At 48.2% G+C, this 21,467-nt stretch overlaps 1 protein-coding gene across 1 annotated transcript in view; it reads left to right on the forward strand.

Annotated features, from left to right (window-relative positions):
* ADAMTS20 (ADAM metallopeptidase with thrombospondin type 1 motif 20) overlaps positions 1 to 21,467 on the forward strand; it is a 779,002-nt gene that overhangs the window by 560,557 nt on the left and 196,978 nt on the right. Inside the window, exons 26-27 of the mRNA XM_069628019.1 lie at positions 4,450 to 4,749; positions 20,858 to 21,019. Of these exons, the coding sequence (XP_069484120.1) occupies positions 4,450 to 4,749; positions 20,858 to 21,019 (462 nt within the window). The remainder of the gene's footprint in view (positions 1 to 4,449; positions 4,750 to 20,857; positions 21,020 to 21,467) is intronic.

Here is a 21,467-nt window from a genome sequence, read left to right on the forward strand (position 1 = left end):
TCGTGCTGGCCTCAATCGGATGGCTAATCATGACGGTCAGCCCCATTTCATTTATGTATCCTTCCCCTTGCAAGAAAAGGGGCCCTATGCCCAAATCCAAACTTAGGCCGCCCATCGCGCTGCCTATATAACTCTTTTTACCTACCTTAGGCTCAGTGGCATGTGGCGGTGCACATATGGGGCTCGCGGCTCTCTTCACAGGGGTGGGGTGATGGCCGGGGGGGTGCGGGGGGGGGACAAGCAAGAGCAGGTGGTGTGGCGTTGTCCGTCATGGCAGCTCAAGTTCCTCAGCCACTGTCTGCATGCAGGCACGGGTCTCTCACACGTGCTACTGCTTCCTACTGCGCAAGGCAAGGAGAGACCCAGCAGCAGTGCACGTGCGTTTGTGCCAGGGCAGTGGACAGGCTCCCTGCGCAAGCACAGAGTGCAGCCCTGAGCCAAGGACAGCAGCAGCACGAGTAGCAACAGCCCAGGAGGCCGCAGCAAAGTTTGTGTCACCCAAGGTGTGTTTTCTGGAAATCACGAACGTTGCTGCTGCCTCCTGGCCTGCATCTAGGCCAACCTACCAGTATGTACACTTGTTTACTAGTTTTAAATTATGTTTAAAAAAAAAATGTTAAAAAAAACAAATGTTTTTTTCAGCAAAATGTTGATTGGAGCAAGTGCGCGGCAAAATAAGCACTATGCGCGGCTCCCAATCAAAAGGTGCGCGGCCGCACAGGCGCGCACCTTACAGGGAACATTGGTCAGGTCTGTGTGATTCTGGTCAATTGCCTGACTTTGCCTGACCCTTGTATTAGGACATGTCCGGTAAACGGCTCTGGTGTTAGTCTGTTGTCTTTCATGTCAGTAGAAAGTGTGTCGGAAAAGGGGGATGGGGGTTGACATGCGGAATGATATTCTTCGTCCTAGGGGATTTGTGAAACTAACGGGAATGACCAGGATTTTTATCATAGAATGACGATGGGGAATTGTGGGAATGGTAGTGTTTTGTCTGAACAATTTGGCAGTGCTGGAAATAATAATCAGAGGTACAGAAAGAAGAATGATTGGGAGTATTCAGGTAGAAAACCACAGGGAAAAAGGGATCCTGGGAGGAGTTGTTTTCAAGAGTAATGGGTTATGGGGAAGAAGGGGACCTGGATAAGGGATATTCTTTAGGTGGAACGGAAGTTGAGTAGGTATAACCTATCGGTTATTTTGCCTCAGGATTTTTTGTCGCGGGACTTTTCATCGCCGTTTTTTTATCGAAAAAAACTCATCATTTTTTTTTTGTGGGGTTACCCCCTAAACCCCCCCTTTTTTTGTATTATTCCCTTTCACCTGCAAATATTGATTTAATTTTTAAACCCCCCCAAAAAAAAAAACAATGATTTTTTTCGATAAAAAAACGGCGATGAAAAGTCCGGCAACGAAAAATCCTGCGGCAAAAGAACGGTATACCTAACCTATCAATGCCTCAAGGGCCTCGTTTTCTCCGTTATAATACTGCACCTCACCTGGAGTATTCCCTGAGCACAATCCCGGGTTCCCCTTCCCAGGTGATCCTTTCCCACTCCTCTACCCCTAGGGTTGGTATAAGAGAGGGCCGGTTGTTTCCTGGCCACCTGAATAAGGGATTCCCGGGATTTACTTGGAAGAATACCCTCAGTTTTCTCACAGAAGGAGATGGGAGAAGGGAGAGTGGGGTTGACATAGGAGTTTGGAAGAAAGATGGGTTCCATCTTTAAAGAGTTTAGAATAAGGCAGCATAGAGAAGTATAGTAGTGCATGTCAGTGAGGCAGCTGGTGGTCTTTTCAGAGATACCCGGGGTGAAGGAGGGAATGAGAAATTGATCTGGGAAGTGTGGGCTGACCTGAAAAGTCTCCCTGAATTCACATTTCAGACTCTTACAACTAAAGATACTCAATAGGTATCATTAAACGCTGGCCCAGTTACGACTGTTCACGCAGGAGACATCGGGAAGATGCCCACGGTGCGGGGAAGGCAACACTCATTATATTCACATGCTGTGGTCCTACTCCTCACTTGGTGTTTTCTGGTTCCATGTATGTACCATGCTTACAGCCATTACTGGGGTTAAGATTCAGGCTGCATCACTTGTGTGTTTGTTTGGTATTTTTGATGACAATGCCTGGGGCACACACACGTTTTTCCAATGTGTGTTTGTTTCTAGCGAAAAAGGTGTATATTATGCAGATGGATAAATCCTAAACCCCCAGTTAAAGAGCAATGGCTTCGAGAGATTACCTGTGCAAATGAGAAGGAAAAGCTATGGTCTAGTATGCAGCCAGTATAGCCCGCCCTGAGGATATTTGGGGCCCATTTAGAGCATACTTGCTTCACTCACAATAGATGCTGACGCAGGAGTGGGGTAGACCAATTGCCATATATCTCATAGAGCAATGTCAAATGCAACACGGTCGACGGTCTTGCTGACTGCATCCTGGACTGTCAATGAAGGTTGATGGTAATCTAATGTACAGTGCATGTAGCACCTTGGTTACCGTTTTATTATATCTTACTGTAATGCCAAGTGTGTTAATAAAGAAAGTTCTAAAAAGAAGAAATAGGTCCGGGCATCATCGATGGAGGGTGATAGTTGAAGCCGAAGGAAGAAATGCGTATACCCAGGGAGAGAGTGTGATGATGAGTGGGCCTAGGAAGGATGCTTGAGGGACACCCGTAGGGTGGAAAGTGGTGGAAGAGGTGTTGGTGTTCCACGGGATTGAGAAGGAGTGGTCAAAGAGACAGGAAGTCACCCAGTCAATGTAGGTATTCCTGAAGCCAATGGAGGAAAGAGTTTAAATGATGGAGGGATGAGCTATAGTGTTGAAGGTTGACGAGAGTTTTGAGTACAATGAGGATGGAGGAGATGTTAGAGTGGTGGTCAATGGTCATAAAAGTTGAAGATGCAGATGGGAGTAGGAGAGAGACAGGACTTTATAATGAGAGATTGCTGGGGTCAGCAGTGTTTTATGGAGTATGGCACGGGTAGTATAGCTCAGTGGCAACGCGCTCGTCTTGGAAGCAAGACGACGCAGAGCGACACAGGTTCGAATCCTGGGTCCGTACTTAGAAACCTCTTTGCTATTAAGCGTGTTATAAATAACCAATGACACTGGCTATTTTGTAAAAGGCTGGGAAGTTACCTGCAGTTGGAGAGAGATTGAAGAGGGAGGAAAGCCACATGTGCAAGCTGTTTAATCATTTGTGGGGGGGGTGAAAGGATCAATGTGGGTGTGGATGGGTATGAATTTGGTACGCGAGGTGGGAGGGAAGAGGGGGAAGAGGAAAGGGTGGGAGCAGCTGGAGGTGGTACAAAGGAGGGGGAAGAAGGGAGAGATTAATAGAGCCAGCAGATTGTCATGATTTTGTTTAATTTTACAGAAGTAGGAGATGAAGTCATTAGCAGAAAGGGAGGCAGGTACAGGTCATTTTTTAGGGAGTAAAGAATGACCTCGAGGGTCATGGATCGTTTTTGAAGGTGTGAGGAAAAGAGATCAGTGTAGTAAGGGGATTTGGTAGAGTCAAGGGTGGTTGTGAGGGTAAGAAGAAAGTATTTGTAGCTGTAAGAATAGGGGGGGTTGATATTTGCTGCAGCACCATGACCAGAGGCCTATAGTTGTAATCAGCAGCTGGATGACTAGGATGATCCTTGGCTAGACTGCCATAAATATTGCTTCATAAAAAAGGAAGAGCTTCTGCTTTTATTATATTTTATATGACGCCAACCGGAAGCCCTGTCACTTCCTAGCACCTGTAATGCAAAGGGGAGATCAATCATTAGACAGATCTCACAGTCCTTAGAAACATTCATATAAGTTAGGTGCAAGGGGATAGGCGTGCAAGAACAGCAAAAAAGTCTTAGTGCTGGAGCAACAGAACCGATAAGTGCAAACTAACATGAGGCCATTAAAGTACAGGGCCAGACATGGTCATAGTATATGCCCACTTTGGAGAGGCTTTGGGCATTACTTGATCAAGACCAGTCTCCCCCTAAAATGCCTTCTCGATCAGATATTCAGTTCATGGCAAGTTCATATGTTGAAGAAGGGATCATGATCCAAGTTGGAAAGCTTTCCAAAACAGTAATGTTTTTAGTCTTTCCCGCAGCGGCTGGTGATTGTCAACAAATTTGATGTTTGGAGTATGGGGGACTTTCCCAGAGATACACATGCAAGAATTTTGGTAACAAGTTTCATTTTCCTGTAAGCTACGGAGATGGTCCTGGAGGGCCATGATGCAATGTATATCTTTACCTTTCGATAGAGGTACACTGGACCGTTATTCTAAAAGTTTGAACTGTCACAATGTGTTTTGGGCTTTTTTCCAGTGGCTCTCATTAGGTCCCCTAGTGTGATGTACAATTTCACATAGGACCCAAAGTGTGAGTGCTTATATTTTGACCTGCCAAATGTGTAATTTGCGAACTCTCCCTTTTTCAGTGCTCTGTCACCTGTGGTGATGGAAGAGCATTTCGACAAGTTGTCTGTATGAACTACCGTCGTCAAATGGATGATCACCTCTGTGACCCTGAAGGGCGTCCCACTACGGAGCAAACATGCAGCATGCCTCCCTGCCAACCCCCATATCACCGTTTCCCCGATAGCCACGCCAATCCAGCCCATAATCCTCACCCGGACAACACTCAAATCCACAAGGACTACACGGTACACGATAAAGGGAAGCAGCCCAGCCATCCTTCAGTCCGAGGAAACCAATGGAGGACTGGACCATGGGGCGCGGTAAGTACTGCCTCTGATATTTATTTGCATGCAGGTCTGTCCTATTATAGTTTACGCATTCTTTCAAAACATGGCACTTAGAATCAGCACTGTACATGAACCGTTACGTGGTGAATGTCTCCATACTTGTATGCGATGGAAAGTAAGTATCAAGCATGAAAGGCAAGCATATAACTTAATAATGTGATCTTTGTCGTTATTTAAAGAATTGCTAGAAGTGCAGTCTGTTTGTTGCCCTTCTCTTGAAGGTACTGAGGGATCCTTTGAACGGTCAGTTGACCCACAAATATGTCTCCTGTTCTTCATATCGACTTTAAGACCACAGTTGAAAAATTGCTACCATCTTCAGTGTCCACTTTCGCATTACTACACTCACATTCTTTACATATACCTTTGGGTAGCCAGTGGATTGGTGTAGCCATAATTTATCTCCATAATGCTCATCTCCACTGGTTTGAGTTTCTACCGTGGAGGGCAAAATCATGCATTCTCTATATTTTAAACACTTTGGTGTACGGGTGTACCGAACTTCGGCTTCGAGTGAGTATTCGGCCGAATTCTGGCTGAAAAAAAGCTATTCGGCTCCGGCCGAATAGTTGCTTGCTATTCGGCTCTTGCCGAATACTTTGACATTCTCATTTGAATACAATGCAATAAGAACTCAGAAATGCAAATAGAGACTTCGGTTTGCACAATTGAATAGAATTAGACCAGCCACTTGGACCAACCACTTGGTCACAACACCAGACAAATTGCTATCACACAGCTGTAATATGTCTTATATTGTAATCCGCTCTTTAGGGCATGTTTTGTTACTGATTCTTAGACATAAAAGGTGCTCATTTTTTATGCTTGGCCTGCAACAATACAGGAACATTTTTTCTTTTGGCAAATGTTTATATGCAATGTGCGCTTTTTTCAGTTGGAAAAGGCAAACTGAAAGAAAAACAAGTTACTTTCTTACCTGGTAACGTTCTTTCGATGGGATGGTCCGACGACGTATTCTACATCTATGACAGGTAATATCCACAGCTGTGCTGCTTCGGAAAATCTTTGGCGTCTGCGTCCTGCGTCGATGACGTTGATGCGCCGTCCCCGAGGTCCTCCTCCGACGGCTGACGTCACCCGATGTGATAAGTAGGATGCACGACGCCCATAGCCTCAGTTATAGTTTTTTCCCAGAACGTGTGCCACCAGTTTTCTGCCAGTCAGACACACAAGGCCTTGCGGAATGCAAGCTGCAATCGCAAAAGAAATTCTGCAGCGGGGAAGGCAGGGAGGGGGCGATATGGAATACGTCGTCGGACCATCCCATCGAAAGAACGTTACCAGGTAAGAAAGTAACTTGTTCTTCGAGGGGATTGGGTCCTCCGCCGTATTCCATATCTATGACAGACTCCCAAAGGAGTACCAAGCAAGGAGGTGGGAAAGAATTTAGAACACAAATTTAACATGCCCAATCAAATTGCGGAATAGAGAACTGCCTTGCCAAAGGCCAGATCTTGCCCTCTGATGGAATCAAGGGAATAGTGACGTACAAAAGTATGTACTGAAGCACAGGTGGCTGCATCACAGATGTGACGAATAGGAACTCCCCTCTGCAGGGCAGTAGACGCAGCCACTCCTCTGGTAGAATGGGCCCGCAAGCCAGCCGGAGGGTCCTTACCCGCCAAGCGGTAACACTCGGAGATAGCTAAAATAATCCAACGAGACAAAGTCTATTTCGTCACAGCTTGTCCCAAACGCTTTCCAGCATAACCAATGAAAAGTTGATCGTCCACTCTGACCAGGGATATGCGCGAAATATAAAAGCTCAATGCTCTCCGAGGATCAAGCCTATGGAGCCTCTCCTCTTCCTTACCAGGATGTGGAGGAGGATAGAACGCTGGAAGAACAACCTTCTGGCTCAAATGAAATTCCGAAACCACCTTTGGAAGAAAAGAAGGACGAACTCTAAGGACAACCCTGTCCTTATGAAACACAGTGAAGGGTGGCTTAACTGAAAGTGCCTGTAACTCACTCACTCTGCGAGCTGAAGTAACCGCAACCAAAAACACAGTTTTCAGAGTTAACAGCCTCAAAGGGCAAGAATGTAAAGGCTCAAACGGAGCACCCATAAGAAACTTAAGAACAAGGTTCAAATCCCAACCTGGCACCAAAAAAGGTGATGGAGGGAACACATTAGTGAGCCCTTTCAAAAACTGCGAAATTAAAGGAATCTTAAAATAGGAACACTCTTCAGACGAGCGCTTAAATATGGACAGCGCCGCCAGGTAACCTTTAATGATCCACACTTGCAAGCCCCTGTCGGCCAAAGCAAGCAAAAAAGAAAGAACCATGGGAATGTCACATTCAAAAGGATCCACATTCTGAACTCTGCACCAGTCGCAGAACTTTTTCCAACGGCAACGGTACAGAGACTTTGTTGCCAGCCGCCTGGCCGAAAGCAACACCTCCATCACGTCTTCAGGGAGGTCCCAATCCTTATACCTTAACCTTTCAGAAGCCAAGCGTGAAGATTGAGGGATCTGACCTCTGGATGGAAAACCTGACCCCCCTCCCGTGAGAGCAGATCGTCTCGGTAGGGAAGACGACGTGGAGGGCAGATGGACAAGTCTAGAAGGTCCGAGTACCACGTCCTCCGGGCCCACGCCGGAGCAATGAGGATCATCCGGGAACCGAACCTCCGTAACCTCCGCAGCACTTGCGGGATGACGGGGACTGGAGGAAACGCGTACAGCAGTGGGAATGACCACTCCACCACAAACGCGTCTCCTAAGGCTCCTTTTGGAGGAAATTCCCACGAGCAAAACCTCTTGCACTTCCGGTTGACACTGGAGGCGAAGAGATCCACTTGAGGGGTCCCCCAAAGGGCGAAGATCTCTAGGAGAATCTCCTGAGCCAGCTCCCACTCGTGAGAGATCGAGCTCTGCCTGCTCAGAGCATCCGCCATCTCGTTGTCGTCTCCGGCCAGATGACCAGCCGAGATCGAAACTTCCTGCTGGATGGCCCAGAATTCGAGCTGCATCGCCTCCCTGCACAGTGGAAGTGACCCTGCCCCCCCCTTTTTCTTGAGGTAGTGCATGGCCACCGTGTTGTCCGTTAGAATCAGGACACTCTTTCTGCGCACAGTCAGCAGAAAAGCCTTCAGGGCTAGCCTGACGGCCCTCAGCTCCAACAGATTGATATGGAGTCTGGACTCAGATGGAGACCAACGACCGCTGACTGTCAACTCGTTGGCATGAGCTCCCCATCCCGTGAGGGATGCGTTCGTCATGATCGTCACCTCCGGCCAGGGCAGCCAAAATGGGGCCCCCTTCATCAGATTGCCCTCGACGGCCCACCACAGAACGTCCCGAGCTACCGAGGGTGGCACCTGAACAGGGTCTGACAGCCTGCCAGAGGACTGAGACCACTGGAGCTTGAGTGCCCACTGCAAAGATCTCATCTGCAGACGAGCCTCTGGCACCAGAAGAATGCAGGATGCCATGAGGCCGAGCAGTCTCAAGAATTCGGACGCTGGGAGATTCTGGGCAAGCTGAAACTTGTGCACCATCTGCTGAATGTGAAGAGCCCTCACCTGAGGAGGAAAATACTGCCCCAGGGACTTGTCGAGCACTGCTCCGATGTACTGGAGCCGCTGAGTTGGTGTCAAATGGGACTTTATTGTTATTATTAAATTGAGGGAGAAGCCCAGCCTGTGAAGGGAGTGGCAGATGACGGACAGATGATCCAGGACTTGCTCGGGTGAGCTCCCCCTGATCAACCAATCGTCCAGGTAGGGGTAGACGTGACTCCCCCCTTTCCTGAGATGCGCTCCCACCACCACCATGAGCTTGGTGAAAACCCTTGGGGCGGTGGTCAATTCGAACGGCAGGACCCGAAACTGAAAGTGCGAGTCGCCAACCGTGAACCTCAGGTAATTCTTGTGCTTGGGATGGATCGGCACATGGAAGTAAGCATCCTTTAGGTCGAGAGACACACACCAGTCCTGAAGTTGAAGGGCCTGGAGGACTTGAGAAAGAGTCACCATCTTGAACTTGTCCTTCCTGAGGAGTTTGTTCAAACCGCGCAAGTCCATGATGGGTCACAATCCCCCGTCTTTCTTCGAAATCAAAAATAAGGGGAATACCATCCCTTGTACTCTCCGCTACAGGCACCAGTTCTATAGCGCCTTTCTCCAGCAGGGCTTGAATTTCCTGCACAAGGAGCGGATCCGGACACTTCAAAGAGAGGCTCCCTGGTGGATTGTCGTGAGGTCTCTGCCGAAAAGGAAGACAGTAGCCGTGGGTTATGATCTCCAGAACCCACACATCCGAAGTAATGGCTTGCCACTCTACAAGATGCTGCGCCAGCCTTCCCCCAACCGGCGACCCGGGACCTGGCCTCATGACTGAGTGGTAGCGGCTGCGGCGTTGCCTGAGGGCAAACAGGCAACTGCCCGAGCGGCCTTGGCACCTCGAGTACCTTTGTTTCTACCTCTGGCACTCTTACGATGGCCTCTTTGACTGCTAGCTCCCCTCGGTTTACTGAAGGACGAGTAATAGCGAAAGGAACCTCCCCTCCATTGCTGTCCCCTAGGGCGAAAAGGCAGAGGTTGGCGCACTGCAGCGCCCAACGACTTCGCTGCAGCTTTGGAGGTCTGCAACCTCTCAAGGCTCTCGTCAGCCTTGCTGCCAAAAAGGTGTTCACCGTCAAAGGGCATGTTGAGGAGCCGGGACTGCACATCACGAGCGAACTCAGACTTCTGCAACCACGCAAACCTGCGCATTACGGTGCTCGCCGCTATGGACCGGCTGATACAATCCGCCAAGTCCAAACCCCACTGAACGGCCTCACACATGGCATCCTTGCCATCCTGAACCATAGCAAGGAAACCATACCGTTCGTCCCCTTTGGGAATATGATCAGCCGCTAATGCAACACAGTTCCACAGTGTGTGTGAAACGAGACAAGGCACATATGGAGTTGGCCGCCTGAAGCGCCATACCCCCCGAAGAAAACACTTTCTTCGCCCAGCCGTCAAAACGTTTGTCGTCCCTATCCAGAGGGATGGTAGGATACGACGCCTGCTTTGCCGGGGCCGTAGCCGCCTGCACCACCAAACTCTCCGGGGTGGGGTGCCTAGACAAGTAGCAGGGGTCGCTACTGGCTGGACAGTATTTTCGCGACAAAGACTTGCCCACTGCCGGGAGATTCTCCGGAGCAGTCCAAGACGCCACCTCCCTTCTCTGCAGAGCCATCTGAAAAGGCAAAACCGGGTCAGTGGGTGGACCGAGATCAAGGATGTCCGTGAGATCATCCTGAACGAACTCCCCTTGGGGAGCTGACCAACCCAAGTACTCGGTAACCGGAGACATAAGGCGCCGATATGAAGAATCGGCATGAGTGCCAGGCTCCGGCCGACAAAACTCCACCTCCGGAGAGGTGTCCAGTCCACTGGCATCATGCAGTGACTGCCTCAGGTCATCAAACTGGCTATGGCCCGAGATAAGCTCATCTGGAACCGTAACCGGAACCAGGCCGCCATCAGAGCCTTCATCACCCTCTGAAATGTACTCCAGGCGGGGAGAGGAAGACCTCTGCGGACCAAAGCAGTGCTGGACCTTAGCCATAGCCTTACTAGGGGCAAACCCCGTGCCACGGGGCCCCTTCGACACCACCGCCTCGAAAGGCATCGAGGGCGCCAAACGAGTCGGCGCCGGCGTCGACAGAAAAGGCGTCGATGGCCCCAAACGAGTCGGCGCCGGCATCGACAGAAAAGGCGTCGACGTCGAGCGAATCGGCATCGACGTCAGCTGCAGCGCCACCAGCATCAGTGGCGTCGACACAGTCCTCGAAGCTGGAGCTCCGAGCGTGTCTCTCGACAACCTCGGCATCGACGACCCCCTCGGAGGCAGAGCCTCGAGAGAAATCGTCGACGACCTCTGCGCCACCGGCGTCGACGTCTTCTTCGAAGACGGCACAGGATCACACGGTCTTGAGCGTGTCGAGGACCGGGACCTGGCACGGGCATGGCGAGAACGGCTACCCTTGTCCGAGCAGGACCTCTCCCGCGAGCCGTGCCGACCACTCGAGCCCAAAGGCATACGAGCGGTGTCTCTCGACCGGTGCCGACCTACCCCACTCGGAGGCGCGGACGGACCGGTGCCCTGCGATTCCAGAATCGCTAGCATCTGCTTCCCGAAGTAAGCCCATTCCTCCGGTGTCGCTTGCATGGAGGGATAAGCGACCCGCCGACGGGCGGAGTCCTCGGAAGAGGACGGGGAAGGCGACCTATGCCGGCACTTCCGAAAGCCCCGCAGACCTCGACTTCCAGGTCTTAGACACCCGGCCTACCGACAGCTTCTTCTTGCGTTCCCGCAAGGCCTTTGCCGTGAGCGACTGGCAGTCGACAGTCGTCCGTATCGTGGGCCTCCCCGAGGCACCAGAGGCAGGCGTCGTGCAAGTCCATGACCGACATCTTGGACCCACAGTCCCCGCAGTTCTTGAAGCCCGGACGCGGGGTTGAAGATGAGAAAGACATCGCCACGAATAGGTCTACACAACAAACCGAACAGGTTCAACGAACCGAGAATTGAAAACAGCAAACTCCAACGAGTCGAGGCATACCGAGATTCACGAAGCGAACACGTTCGTGGAAAAAACGGAACTGAGGCTATGGGCGTCGTGCATCCTACTTATCACATCAGGTGACTTCGGCCGTCAGAGGAGGTCCTCGGGGACGGCGCATCGACGTCATTGACGCAGGACGCAGACGCCAAAGATTTTCCGAAGCAGCACAGCTGTGGACATTACCTGTCATAGATATGGAATACATCGGAGGACCCAATCCCCTCGAAATGTGCATATTTCACTTTAGGATACTTTCAGTTCCTGCCATGCCACTTCCCATTGCGTACGTCATAGTCCCCCCCTTTTCTTTTTTTAAGGACTTGAGTCCTGAGTTTAAGATATCTGATATTTTATCAGGAATGATAAGTTGCATATGTTTGTGATTTGGCGAGAAAGAGTAGCTAGGGTAAGTGAAAAGTGAGTTGCATTTGTTTGGGTGGGGTGAATAGTTGTGAGATGGAGTTCACACATTTCAAATTTCCTCTTGACTTGTGTCCTGCATGAGCCAACATGAACAATTTTGTACATTTCTATGTGAGCTGCAAAGAAGTTTGAAAACTTGACAGCATCAACTTTGCAACTGGATAGAGAGTGCAAAGCATCTGATTCACAAAGGCAGTTGCAAATTGCAATATCCATTGTGTTCACTGCAACCTAGTCATTTTGCATTTGTGAAGCCTCCTACTTTAACCAGCACTGGTTTTGAATATGCAACAAACCTCTGTACATTTGGTCCTTTCAGGTTGGTTAAATCTGCTTTTTGCTGGCTTTTATACTTTAAATAAAGATGCTACATTAATGACAAGAGAAATAAAAGTATAGAATGCATTTAAAAGGTGCTTTATTTGTTTTTTTAAGGAGGGTGTTTTTTCAAGTTTGGAACCCGATTCATTAAATAAAGCAACTATTCGGCTTCATATTCGGTTTCGGCCGAATAGTTGACAGACTATTTGGTATTCGACCGAATACTAAATGCTATTCTGCACAGCCCTACTTTGGTGTCTGGGAAATTGCCCTCTCCTTCGTAAGTTGCTTTGACCCAACCCCTGCTGTCAATTATGGAATGCCACTGGCCTCTTCAGTCCAGCAGTCCATTTTCCGTACAAGGAATGGTTATGACTGGGTTGCTTCTGTTTCCAAGTCCAAAGTTCATTATTCTAGGTACTTGAGCGCACTTGAGCATTGTTGATAACCTTCTGGAGGCTGGGTTTACCATACTGAAGGAACCACAGGTGAAGTGGACTGTGTAGGCATTCTAAAGTTGCTCCCACAATACCCACCCACCACGGCTTGTATTGAAGAGATGCCTGCCTGTAGCCACTTGTCTGTGAGTATTTTCAGTCAATATTAGAGGAACTGTGAAGTTGTGCTAGGAAACAGTCTGGAGGTTTTAAAGTTCTATCATAAAGTCCCCATGTGACACCCAACTCTTTGCCAAATACATATTTATGCCATCATACAAGCTATTGCCCATCAAACTGGCAGCTTTCGAGGCTGTCTGCATATTACCTACCAGTCACAATTAAATCTACCACCCTCATCCCTGCTGAGGACAGCCAGCCTTTAGAATTTAAGTTGCAATTTTACCTAGGATGTACTTTTTGAGGATGGAAGCCATTACATGGGGTTGTACCCACCTTGTGGTGTCCTCATCGGTGAGTTGCACCAACGTTGCCAGATAACTGGTGGCCTCCCCATCGTTGTAAGGCTTGCTTGGCAGCTTGCCTATTGGTTTGCACCTGCATTATCTTGGAAGTTGTCACTGCCCATCAGCCAGGGCTTTTGGGGTTGCTTCCATGGTATTCTCAATATGCTCTAACGCCATGGGTGAAGAATGAGAAACTATGTGTATTAATTAAGAACATCATCTTCAGTGTAAGGTCTTTGTAAAGGCCTGAAGTAATCATGTGTTGTTCTCCTTGTGGTCCCTTCAAGCTAGTCAGGGTATTCAGGAGACCCATCAATGTATCTCGTTTTCTTCTCTTTCGGCTTGAAGCCTGGAATAAGTGTGACCGGGTTACCACCCGCAAATAGAGGTCTTTCCATTTTATAGTCAACCTCACAAGAAGCAGCCAGGGCAGCATTGTCTTGTCAGCGACCCATCCCTGTTTTGTGATTGGTGATGCATCTTGACAGCAGCCTGTCTTGTCACAGAATCCTAGCCTTTGTTTCGTCATTGATGGTGCGACTTGCCAGCTACCCGGCCCTTCCGCAGCATCCGGCCTTTGCTTGTATGTTGCTAGTGCATGCCCAATTCAGCCGTAGGATCTGAAGCCTCCCGGTGACACTTGGCACTGTCTAAAAAATAAAATACTAAAATGAATTGGATTTTCTTACAGAATGATTTGTGCTAGAAATATGATTCATGGTTGATGTTTCTGTTTTAATGGTGTTGGTAAAACATGACCTCTCCTACTCTCTATCCTTTGAGGAAGGGGTGAGCTCTGTCGGTTCCCCTTTGAGGGACACACATAGCTCTATAGTGACTGGAAAAACAGGTGCCCGCACATGCTATGGTTCCCACGTCATGACCATTATAATTGGGAGAGTGAGTTCACTGTGTGGGTGCTTCGAAGTTGTGTTAATACTGACCAGTCCCACAACCCATCACGAGTTGCTGGTGAAACTCTCAGCGGGTATTGTAGAAACCTGCATTCAATTGATGCAATACTGGGCATGGGTACATAACCCCTCAAACCAGCAGCATATTTTTATTTATTTATTGGACATTTGTACAGCACCTATAGACAGGTGTTTCCAGGTGCCACAAGACAAAATTGTGGGGGGTGGGGAGGGCAGCATGGGAATCAGAAAAGTAGAACACAAGCGGTTATATTGGCCTTGTGACAATCCTACCATGCAAGTGCAAGACAAGGTGGTAAGTGCAAGGGGTCGGGGGTAGAGGGAGAAGTGCAGGCGTGGGGGTACCCTTCATGGGTGGGGCGGGAAAGTGCTGTGCAGGCCAAGGCGCAAAGTGCCAGGGGAAGGTGGGGGCAAGGGAGTGCAGCGGACATGGAGGACCAAGTTGGGCTCCCGAGGGCAAGTGCTGGCAAATCATGCTGGGGGGCCTGGTAGCATGTGGTCTGGCCCCTGTATGACTCTGGAGGGACCCAGCCCCAGTCGCAGTGGCAGAAGGAGAGTTAGCAAGGGACGGGGAGAGGGAATGAAGAGGAGAAAGGGAAAGTCTAAGGGGGAAAGAGAGGCCATTCCAGAGGGAGGCGCCAGCAGAGGAAAGGGGTCCACCTCCCACTCTCTGCTTGGAGAAGCGTTTGACCTGCAGAGAGTTGGAGCCAGAAGACCGAAGGTCTCTGGCCGGGAGGTATTTGGGGAGGGAAAGCTGGATGTAAAGAGGTCTGAGGCCTCAGACAGCCTTGTGATGCAAAGGGTCTTGAATTAGATTCTTGCAGTCACTGGGAACTAGTGGAGAGATTTTAGGGCTGGAGAGATGAAGTCCCTGGGCTTGAGGCCAAGGTTAAGTCTTGCAGTCCTATTATGGATTAGCTGAAGGGGGAAGGGAGAGAAGAGACAGGTTGAGGAAGAGGCTAGTGCAGTAGTCTAGCCTAAAGAGAACAAGGGCTCTGGAGATGTTGAGCTTCTGGGGGAAGGTGAGGAAAGGTTATATGCCCCTGAGGAGATGCAGCTGAAAATTGGACTTTTTGGCAAGGTCCATGATGTGTTCAGAGAAAGAGAGAGAGAAGTCAAAGATTATCCCATGGTTTTATGCCTCACAAGTCAGTGAGGGGAGAGGAACCAGGGAGTCAGGCCAGAGAGTGGGGTGGAAACAAGGAGCTGGGGTCCCAATGAGAAAGATCTCTGTTTTACTGGCATTAAGGCAGATATCATAGAGCACCATGCCTGGATGGCAGTCAGGTATGAGGGAGGAGGAGCAGGTAGAGGAAGGCAGCACAAAAGAGAGCTGTGTGTCATGTGCGTAACACTGGAAATGAGGGGAGAAAGTGAAGATCAGGTGGGTCAGAGGGGCCAGGTAGATGTTGAAGAGCCAAGGTGATAGGATAGAGCCCTGAGGGATGCCACAGGTTGAGAGTGCGGTGGAGGAGAGAAAAGGGCCCAGTTGCACTTGAGAGGGTCTATTTGAAAGGAAGTCAGCCATGCCAGTGCCTAGTCAGTGATGCGTAGGGTATCATGGAGGCGGTTTATGAGGATGGAGTGGTTGACTTTGTCAAAAGCAGAATGCCACCTGTCTTGTCCTGGTAAACATTTACATTCGGAAATACTGCCCCACCATCTTAATTCATGGAAAAATGAAACATACCAGCATTGGGCCCTTTGCTACAGGGCCCAACTAATTATTCTTCTTCCTGAAATTCCATGCCTAAATAATCTAAGGTCCGGACCCTTTTAGGTTTAACCTTACCCAATTAGATGGATGGATCCTGCCTCATGTTTCTTTTGTAAACTATAAAAACATATTTCAAATGTTTAACATGTATTGTCTGTGACTTTGTAAATCAACATAGAGATTCACTATAGGTTGCAGTTCTTTTGGAACAATGGCCAATAAAACCATGTCATCCACATAGGCTGGAATCTTATGGTTCAAAAGGAAAGGTACAGTCACTGGTTCAGATACAAGATATTTTTCCAGACCATGAACGTAAATATTCAACAGTAATGGGCCATCATACAGCCCCGGCGAACCCCTGCGCTGATGGTAAAGATATCAGTATATGCAGTTTACATAGGTGACATATTTTTTGGGGTTATGCTGAATAATAGTCTTCAACAAATTCTGGTTGACTCTCCCATTGGAAGAATGGTCCATAACAGCTTGACGTGACACTTGATCAACAAAGCATCGAGGGAGAAACACCAGTCCGGCAGCGCTTCTCATGAAGTGTCTGCTTACTTATTTATTTATTTATTCATTTGTTACAGTGCACAAAACCCTCGGGTATGTAGGCGCTGGTTACATTCAGGTAGTGAGTCAAAGTATAAAAACAGGCAGGTGCATGACCTCAGAGGTAAGTCTCAATGTCTCCTCGTCTCTGTACTAGAAGGGCCACTAAATGGGGAGACCATGTTACATGCATGTAATTAACATATCTACTAATGGGGCATGTGTCATTTGATACTACCCAAAGTTATCCTGGCCCTTAAAGTAAGGTAAGGTAAGTGGTCTTATATAGTGCCGAGCTGTCAATAATGTGGGTCTCACTGCACATGGCACTGTAAGAAAGGGGGCAGGGTCTGTTAGATGGATAGTGGGAAGGCATATGCAGACAACTGGTGGTGTTCATGACTGCAGGTCAGAAGTATCCATTACCTGTGTGCTGTTAGGTAAACTTTGTGTTCTTTGTGGTGGGTCAAAACGGGTGTAGGTTTGCTGCAAGGGCAGGTCCTGACTTGTGAAGTGTCGATAGTAATTAAAAATTGAAAGACTGATGAGGTTTGGGTAGGAGTGTGTTAGGGGGAGGGACTCAGGTGCGATTTGATGCTCTGCAGAAGGGTTTCAACTAATCGATGGGTTGCGTGAAAGAAGTATGCCTGATGTGCTGGCCCCTATGTTTAATTATGTGCTGTGTGAGGAGGGTAACTACTGCATGGATTCTTGAGTGGCTTTCAGTTCGCTCAATCTGGTTGCTTGAAGAGCCAGGTTGTAGGCTTTTACCTGAATGCATGGTAGTTCGCTTCTAGGTGGAGATGTTTAGGTCGGCTGTTCCAGAGCTTTATTGCCAGAAAGAAGAAAGAGGATCCCCCAAGGTCATTTCTTATTGAATTAGGGAATCTGAACTAGGTCAGCATTGCCTGACCTTTGTGGTCTGGAGGAAGTGTAGTGCTGAGGGAGAGAGGCCCCCTTCCAAGGTTGCAGTATGGGCGATGCACATGGTTTTGAAATGAATCCTTTTCTTGACGGGCAGCTCGTGGAGGGTACTTAATGCTGGTGTGATATGTTCAAATCCTTTCATTCTGAGGAGTAATCTCGGTGCTGCATTTTGAAGTTTTCTCATTAGGTAGTCTGGGAGACCGAGATACAGGCTGTTAGCATAGACAGGCCTGGATAGTACAAAGGAAAGATTTGCCAGACTCATAACACCATTTCTGCCGCCTGAGATCCCGGTGCCACCGGGACAAACAAGTCCCGGTAGCCCAGGGTATCAGGCGGTGGAAAGTGTAAATCCACATTCCCACGGGGTCCGATACCGTGTGAATGGGTACACACAAGCACCGGCACTGTTGCCAACTGTCAGAACTGCCGGGCGCACTGGCCAAGGAAGGCAGAATTATAGTGTGGCAGTTCGAAGAGGGTGCCGGAACGGTGCGACCGGCACCTTTATTTCCGGACTGCCACCCTTGTAATGAGGCCCCATGTCTACTAACAGGAGAGGCCATGATTAACCCTTTAATTAGCAACAAATAGGACTGTTTTACCTATTGATAAAACATTTACATATATAGTAACAGTCATTGGGAATAAACATATTCTTGTCAGTCTGGGCCCGCGGGGGCAGGTGGTCCAATGGCTAAAGCTAGTAGTCCTAAATTTATATGAGTGTAAATGGGGCATCTTGCCTATAGTCGAAGATCTGGACTGAAGAGGTAGAACCTAACAAGAAGAAGGAGTCCCTAACCACAGTGAGGAGGTATTGGCTGGATATTGTGACACAACATAAAGATTGTGGGCCTCATTACGAGTCCGGCGCTAACCTGTCGTGCTACCAGCAGGTGTGCCACCGGACTCGCTGCATGGCACCTGACATCCCAGTGCCACCGGGACATTACAAGTTCTGGCAGATCGGGAGGTCAGGTGCCGGTAAATGTTAGTCCCCATTCCCATGGGAGTGAGGAGACAGAAGCACCGCGACCGTTGCTATCGGTGTCAGTGCTTTTGTGAAAACTCTGCGGGCGGGTGTCGTTACGTAGTGGTGTGACCTGCACCCTTAATTCCGGACCAGCATACTTGTAATGAAGCCCTGTGTCTCAAAGGAAGTATTTTTGGGTGTACATGCAAGTCTTTGCACAAAGAAAGAGACCATGGAGCAAGGGCAGGTAATGTGGCTCAAGAGAGGAGCATTTCACTATGACATGAGAGTACTTGGCTAAAGACTGGCATACTTTGGAGACACTAGTAAATGGTGAATAGCCTGGACAAACGTGGTGGGGAGATCCTTTCCAACAGTGAAGCTAGTGACTAAGGGGGAGGTGTTGGGCTAACAGCAAAGTCTTTGGCTACAGGGATGGGATGTGGCTGTTGGTACCAAGATAAAAGAGGAGTGGACAACCACTCTTAAATGATCGTATGGAGGCCACACGTCATGGGGTCGGAGGAAAAAACCTTGTGGAATTTTAAGGAGGTGATCATTACCCAACTCACTCTGTTTTCACCCCAGAATGGTCCTTTCTTAAAAATGTAAATGTTAAAAGGAAGATGAATGGACTTCTTGAATGATAAGTGCTGAATATCAAATGATATAATTGCTATTACATTATAATTCACAGACCAGTTTAAACCCCATGTTTAAGCCCAACATGCTTGCACTAGCCCCTTTGTCTTTTTAAATCCATTTAACCCCTACCCGGCAATACATATGTATCCTTTCTCCCGCTCCACTCTTCCCATTACATGCAGCCTCTAGATATTAATTTAAAAATGTCATTTTTGTGTGTACTCTCCATTGAGATTCGATATTTTGAAGATTTGTTTTGCTTGACTTTTTGAGCGTTGAGTGTTTTTTATTCAATCTTTTAAATTGCTACTTACTTTCCAACCTTAATGTTGCCTAAGTAAAAGGGCAGGCGAGAGAGGTGTGAATTCCTCTACTACGAATTCTCTGAGGACCCAGAATACAGAAACCTTGCTCTGCCATGCTGGGAACTTTGCAACTGTGCCACACCAACACTGCACAACCAATCCAGTATAGGTGAGCCCAGGATCACACAGGTGAAAACTCCCACCCAGAGTCCCACCCGGGGGCAGGGACAGAGGGGAGAGCACAGTATATAATCAAGCAGCTTAGTATGGCATTAGAGTCACTAGAGAAAGAAAGATGCCGTTGGAGAGGGTGCCGGACGGCGAGAGGAGTTTGAGGAAGAGAGGAGAGAGAAGAGGGAGGTCAAAGATGATACTTCAGTAGCATGGAGATTTGGAACAGGAGGTGCAGGGGTCCTCCAGAGGTTTGGAGGTGGGGTGCAGGAGTCATACAGATATATGGATTAGGGGTGTAGATGTAACCCAGAGATTTAGAGGAGGGAGGCTTCCAGAGATTTGGGAGAGGGGTGCAGGAGTCACCCAGAGAGTAAAAGGTAGGAGTACCAGAGTCTCCCACAGATGTAGAGAAGGGTGGTGCAGAAGACACCAAGATATTTGGAAGCAGGGTTGCATGAGGTGCTCACAGATTTCTGGAAGGGGGTGCAGAAGTCACCCACAGATTTGCAGACTGGAAACCAAGGGCGGTAGAAGAAGGAGAAGAACTACTTGGGGCTGGAGGTGAAGCAGAAGGCGAAGAGAGATTGGGAGTTGGCATGTAAACCCGAAAAGATGACGAAGGATACAATACAAGAGCCAGAGGCGAGTAAACCGCAAGAGGGGGGAAGGGAAGTACTATTAGTATCGGAGGATAGGGGAGTGGATGGACCAGTTGGAGGCACTAAGAGAGACAGACTTTTGTGAGCCACCTATGCCCTCAGAGAAGAGAACTGGAGCAAGAGGGGCCAGCCTTATTTCTTATATCCACTGTGAGGATTCCCAGGCATTTTATAGTATCTCCTTAATGGCGTTTTAACACTCTTAGGTTCATCCTGTTCTCGTTTATTGAATAAAACTACAAAGAAAATCAATTTGGGTGATGGGTTCAATGCTTGTCACAGTCGCCCTCATGACAGATGGCTTCTGTATCTCTTCTATGGATGGCGGTAGGAACCAAGGCCCTAGATAAGGGGGACGAGGGGCACTGTTTGCTGTGCAGACCAGAGGTGCAGGCATGGAGCAGTGGTGGTGGTTATTTCTGTGAGAGCACTCTGCTTGACTGGAGCAACACATGTTTGTGGTGGGGTGGGGTATGTGTGGGTAGGGCGTGCGTGTGTTTTTGTGTGTGTGTGTGTCTCATTACCGCAGAAAACTAGGACTCTCTTAATTCCCTTCACAAACACCAGAGTGAGGAGTGTGTATGTCTGCTAATTTAAGTCAATGTGATCCATGTACAAAAAATAACTTAATGCACATTTTTAGATAGGTCTAGTTAGAAAAGATGGCTACTACCCACCAGAAACATAATACTATCGTATATAGCCTTTTTGGTGAAGCTGCATAACTTTTTAAATCAGCTTTTCTGCAATACATGTAGCATATATTTGTTGACTGTGTCTCATAATATCGTTGAGCATAAAGGACGCGTGTCATCCTTCATTGAGTTGCTGTGCTACCACCAACGCCATTGTATCCTGAAAGAATCTGTGTATTATGGCCAACGACAAGGTCTTGGAAAGATAACCCCAGTTTGTTTTGGTCATGTCTCGTCATTTTCTCTTTAACCAGTGCTCCAGCACGTGTAACGGTGGGTTCCACAGACGCGCTGTTGTTTGCCAGGATGAGGAAGGAAGTAGCGCCAGCCATTGCGATGAAACAACCAAACCACCAGAGTCGAGGCACTGTGATTCAGGACCCTGTCCGCGATGGAACTATGGCAGCTGGGGAGAAGTAAGTCCTACATTTAGCTTCCAAAGGGTCAATGCATTGTTTTTTCCTTTCAAAAATGATTGCTTTAACTATATTGGAGTTTTTTTCAAGAAATAAATATACAATACTGAAAGGGAGTAAACCTTATGAATGGAGTCCCTTCATACTTTCCCATATATCAATCAATTGTAGCACTCACATTCCATGAACCAACCAATTTTAGAACTTATGTATTTTAAGTGATAGTTTGCATTATGCACAGTAGAAGTCCCAGAAAACAGAAAATAATCCCAGAACTCCCAATGAACATGTCATGTGTGTTCTGTGTGAACTTTAAAAACTGTAGATACCAAAGAATGACTGGTGGGTGCAATGTAGACCTGCATACATCTAGAATTTCCCAAATTTCCTTTTCCATAGAGGCACCCATCGTTGTTGTTTTACAGGTTAGCACAACCATTATTCAACA

This window comes from Ambystoma mexicanum, chromosome 12 (genome assembly GCF_040938575.1).
Source record: "Ambystoma mexicanum isolate Mex_15411 chromosome 12, UKY_AmexF1_1, whole genome shotgun sequence".
Classification (NCBI taxonomy): Eukaryota; Metazoa; Chordata; class Amphibia; order Caudata; family Ambystomatidae; genus Ambystoma; species Ambystoma mexicanum.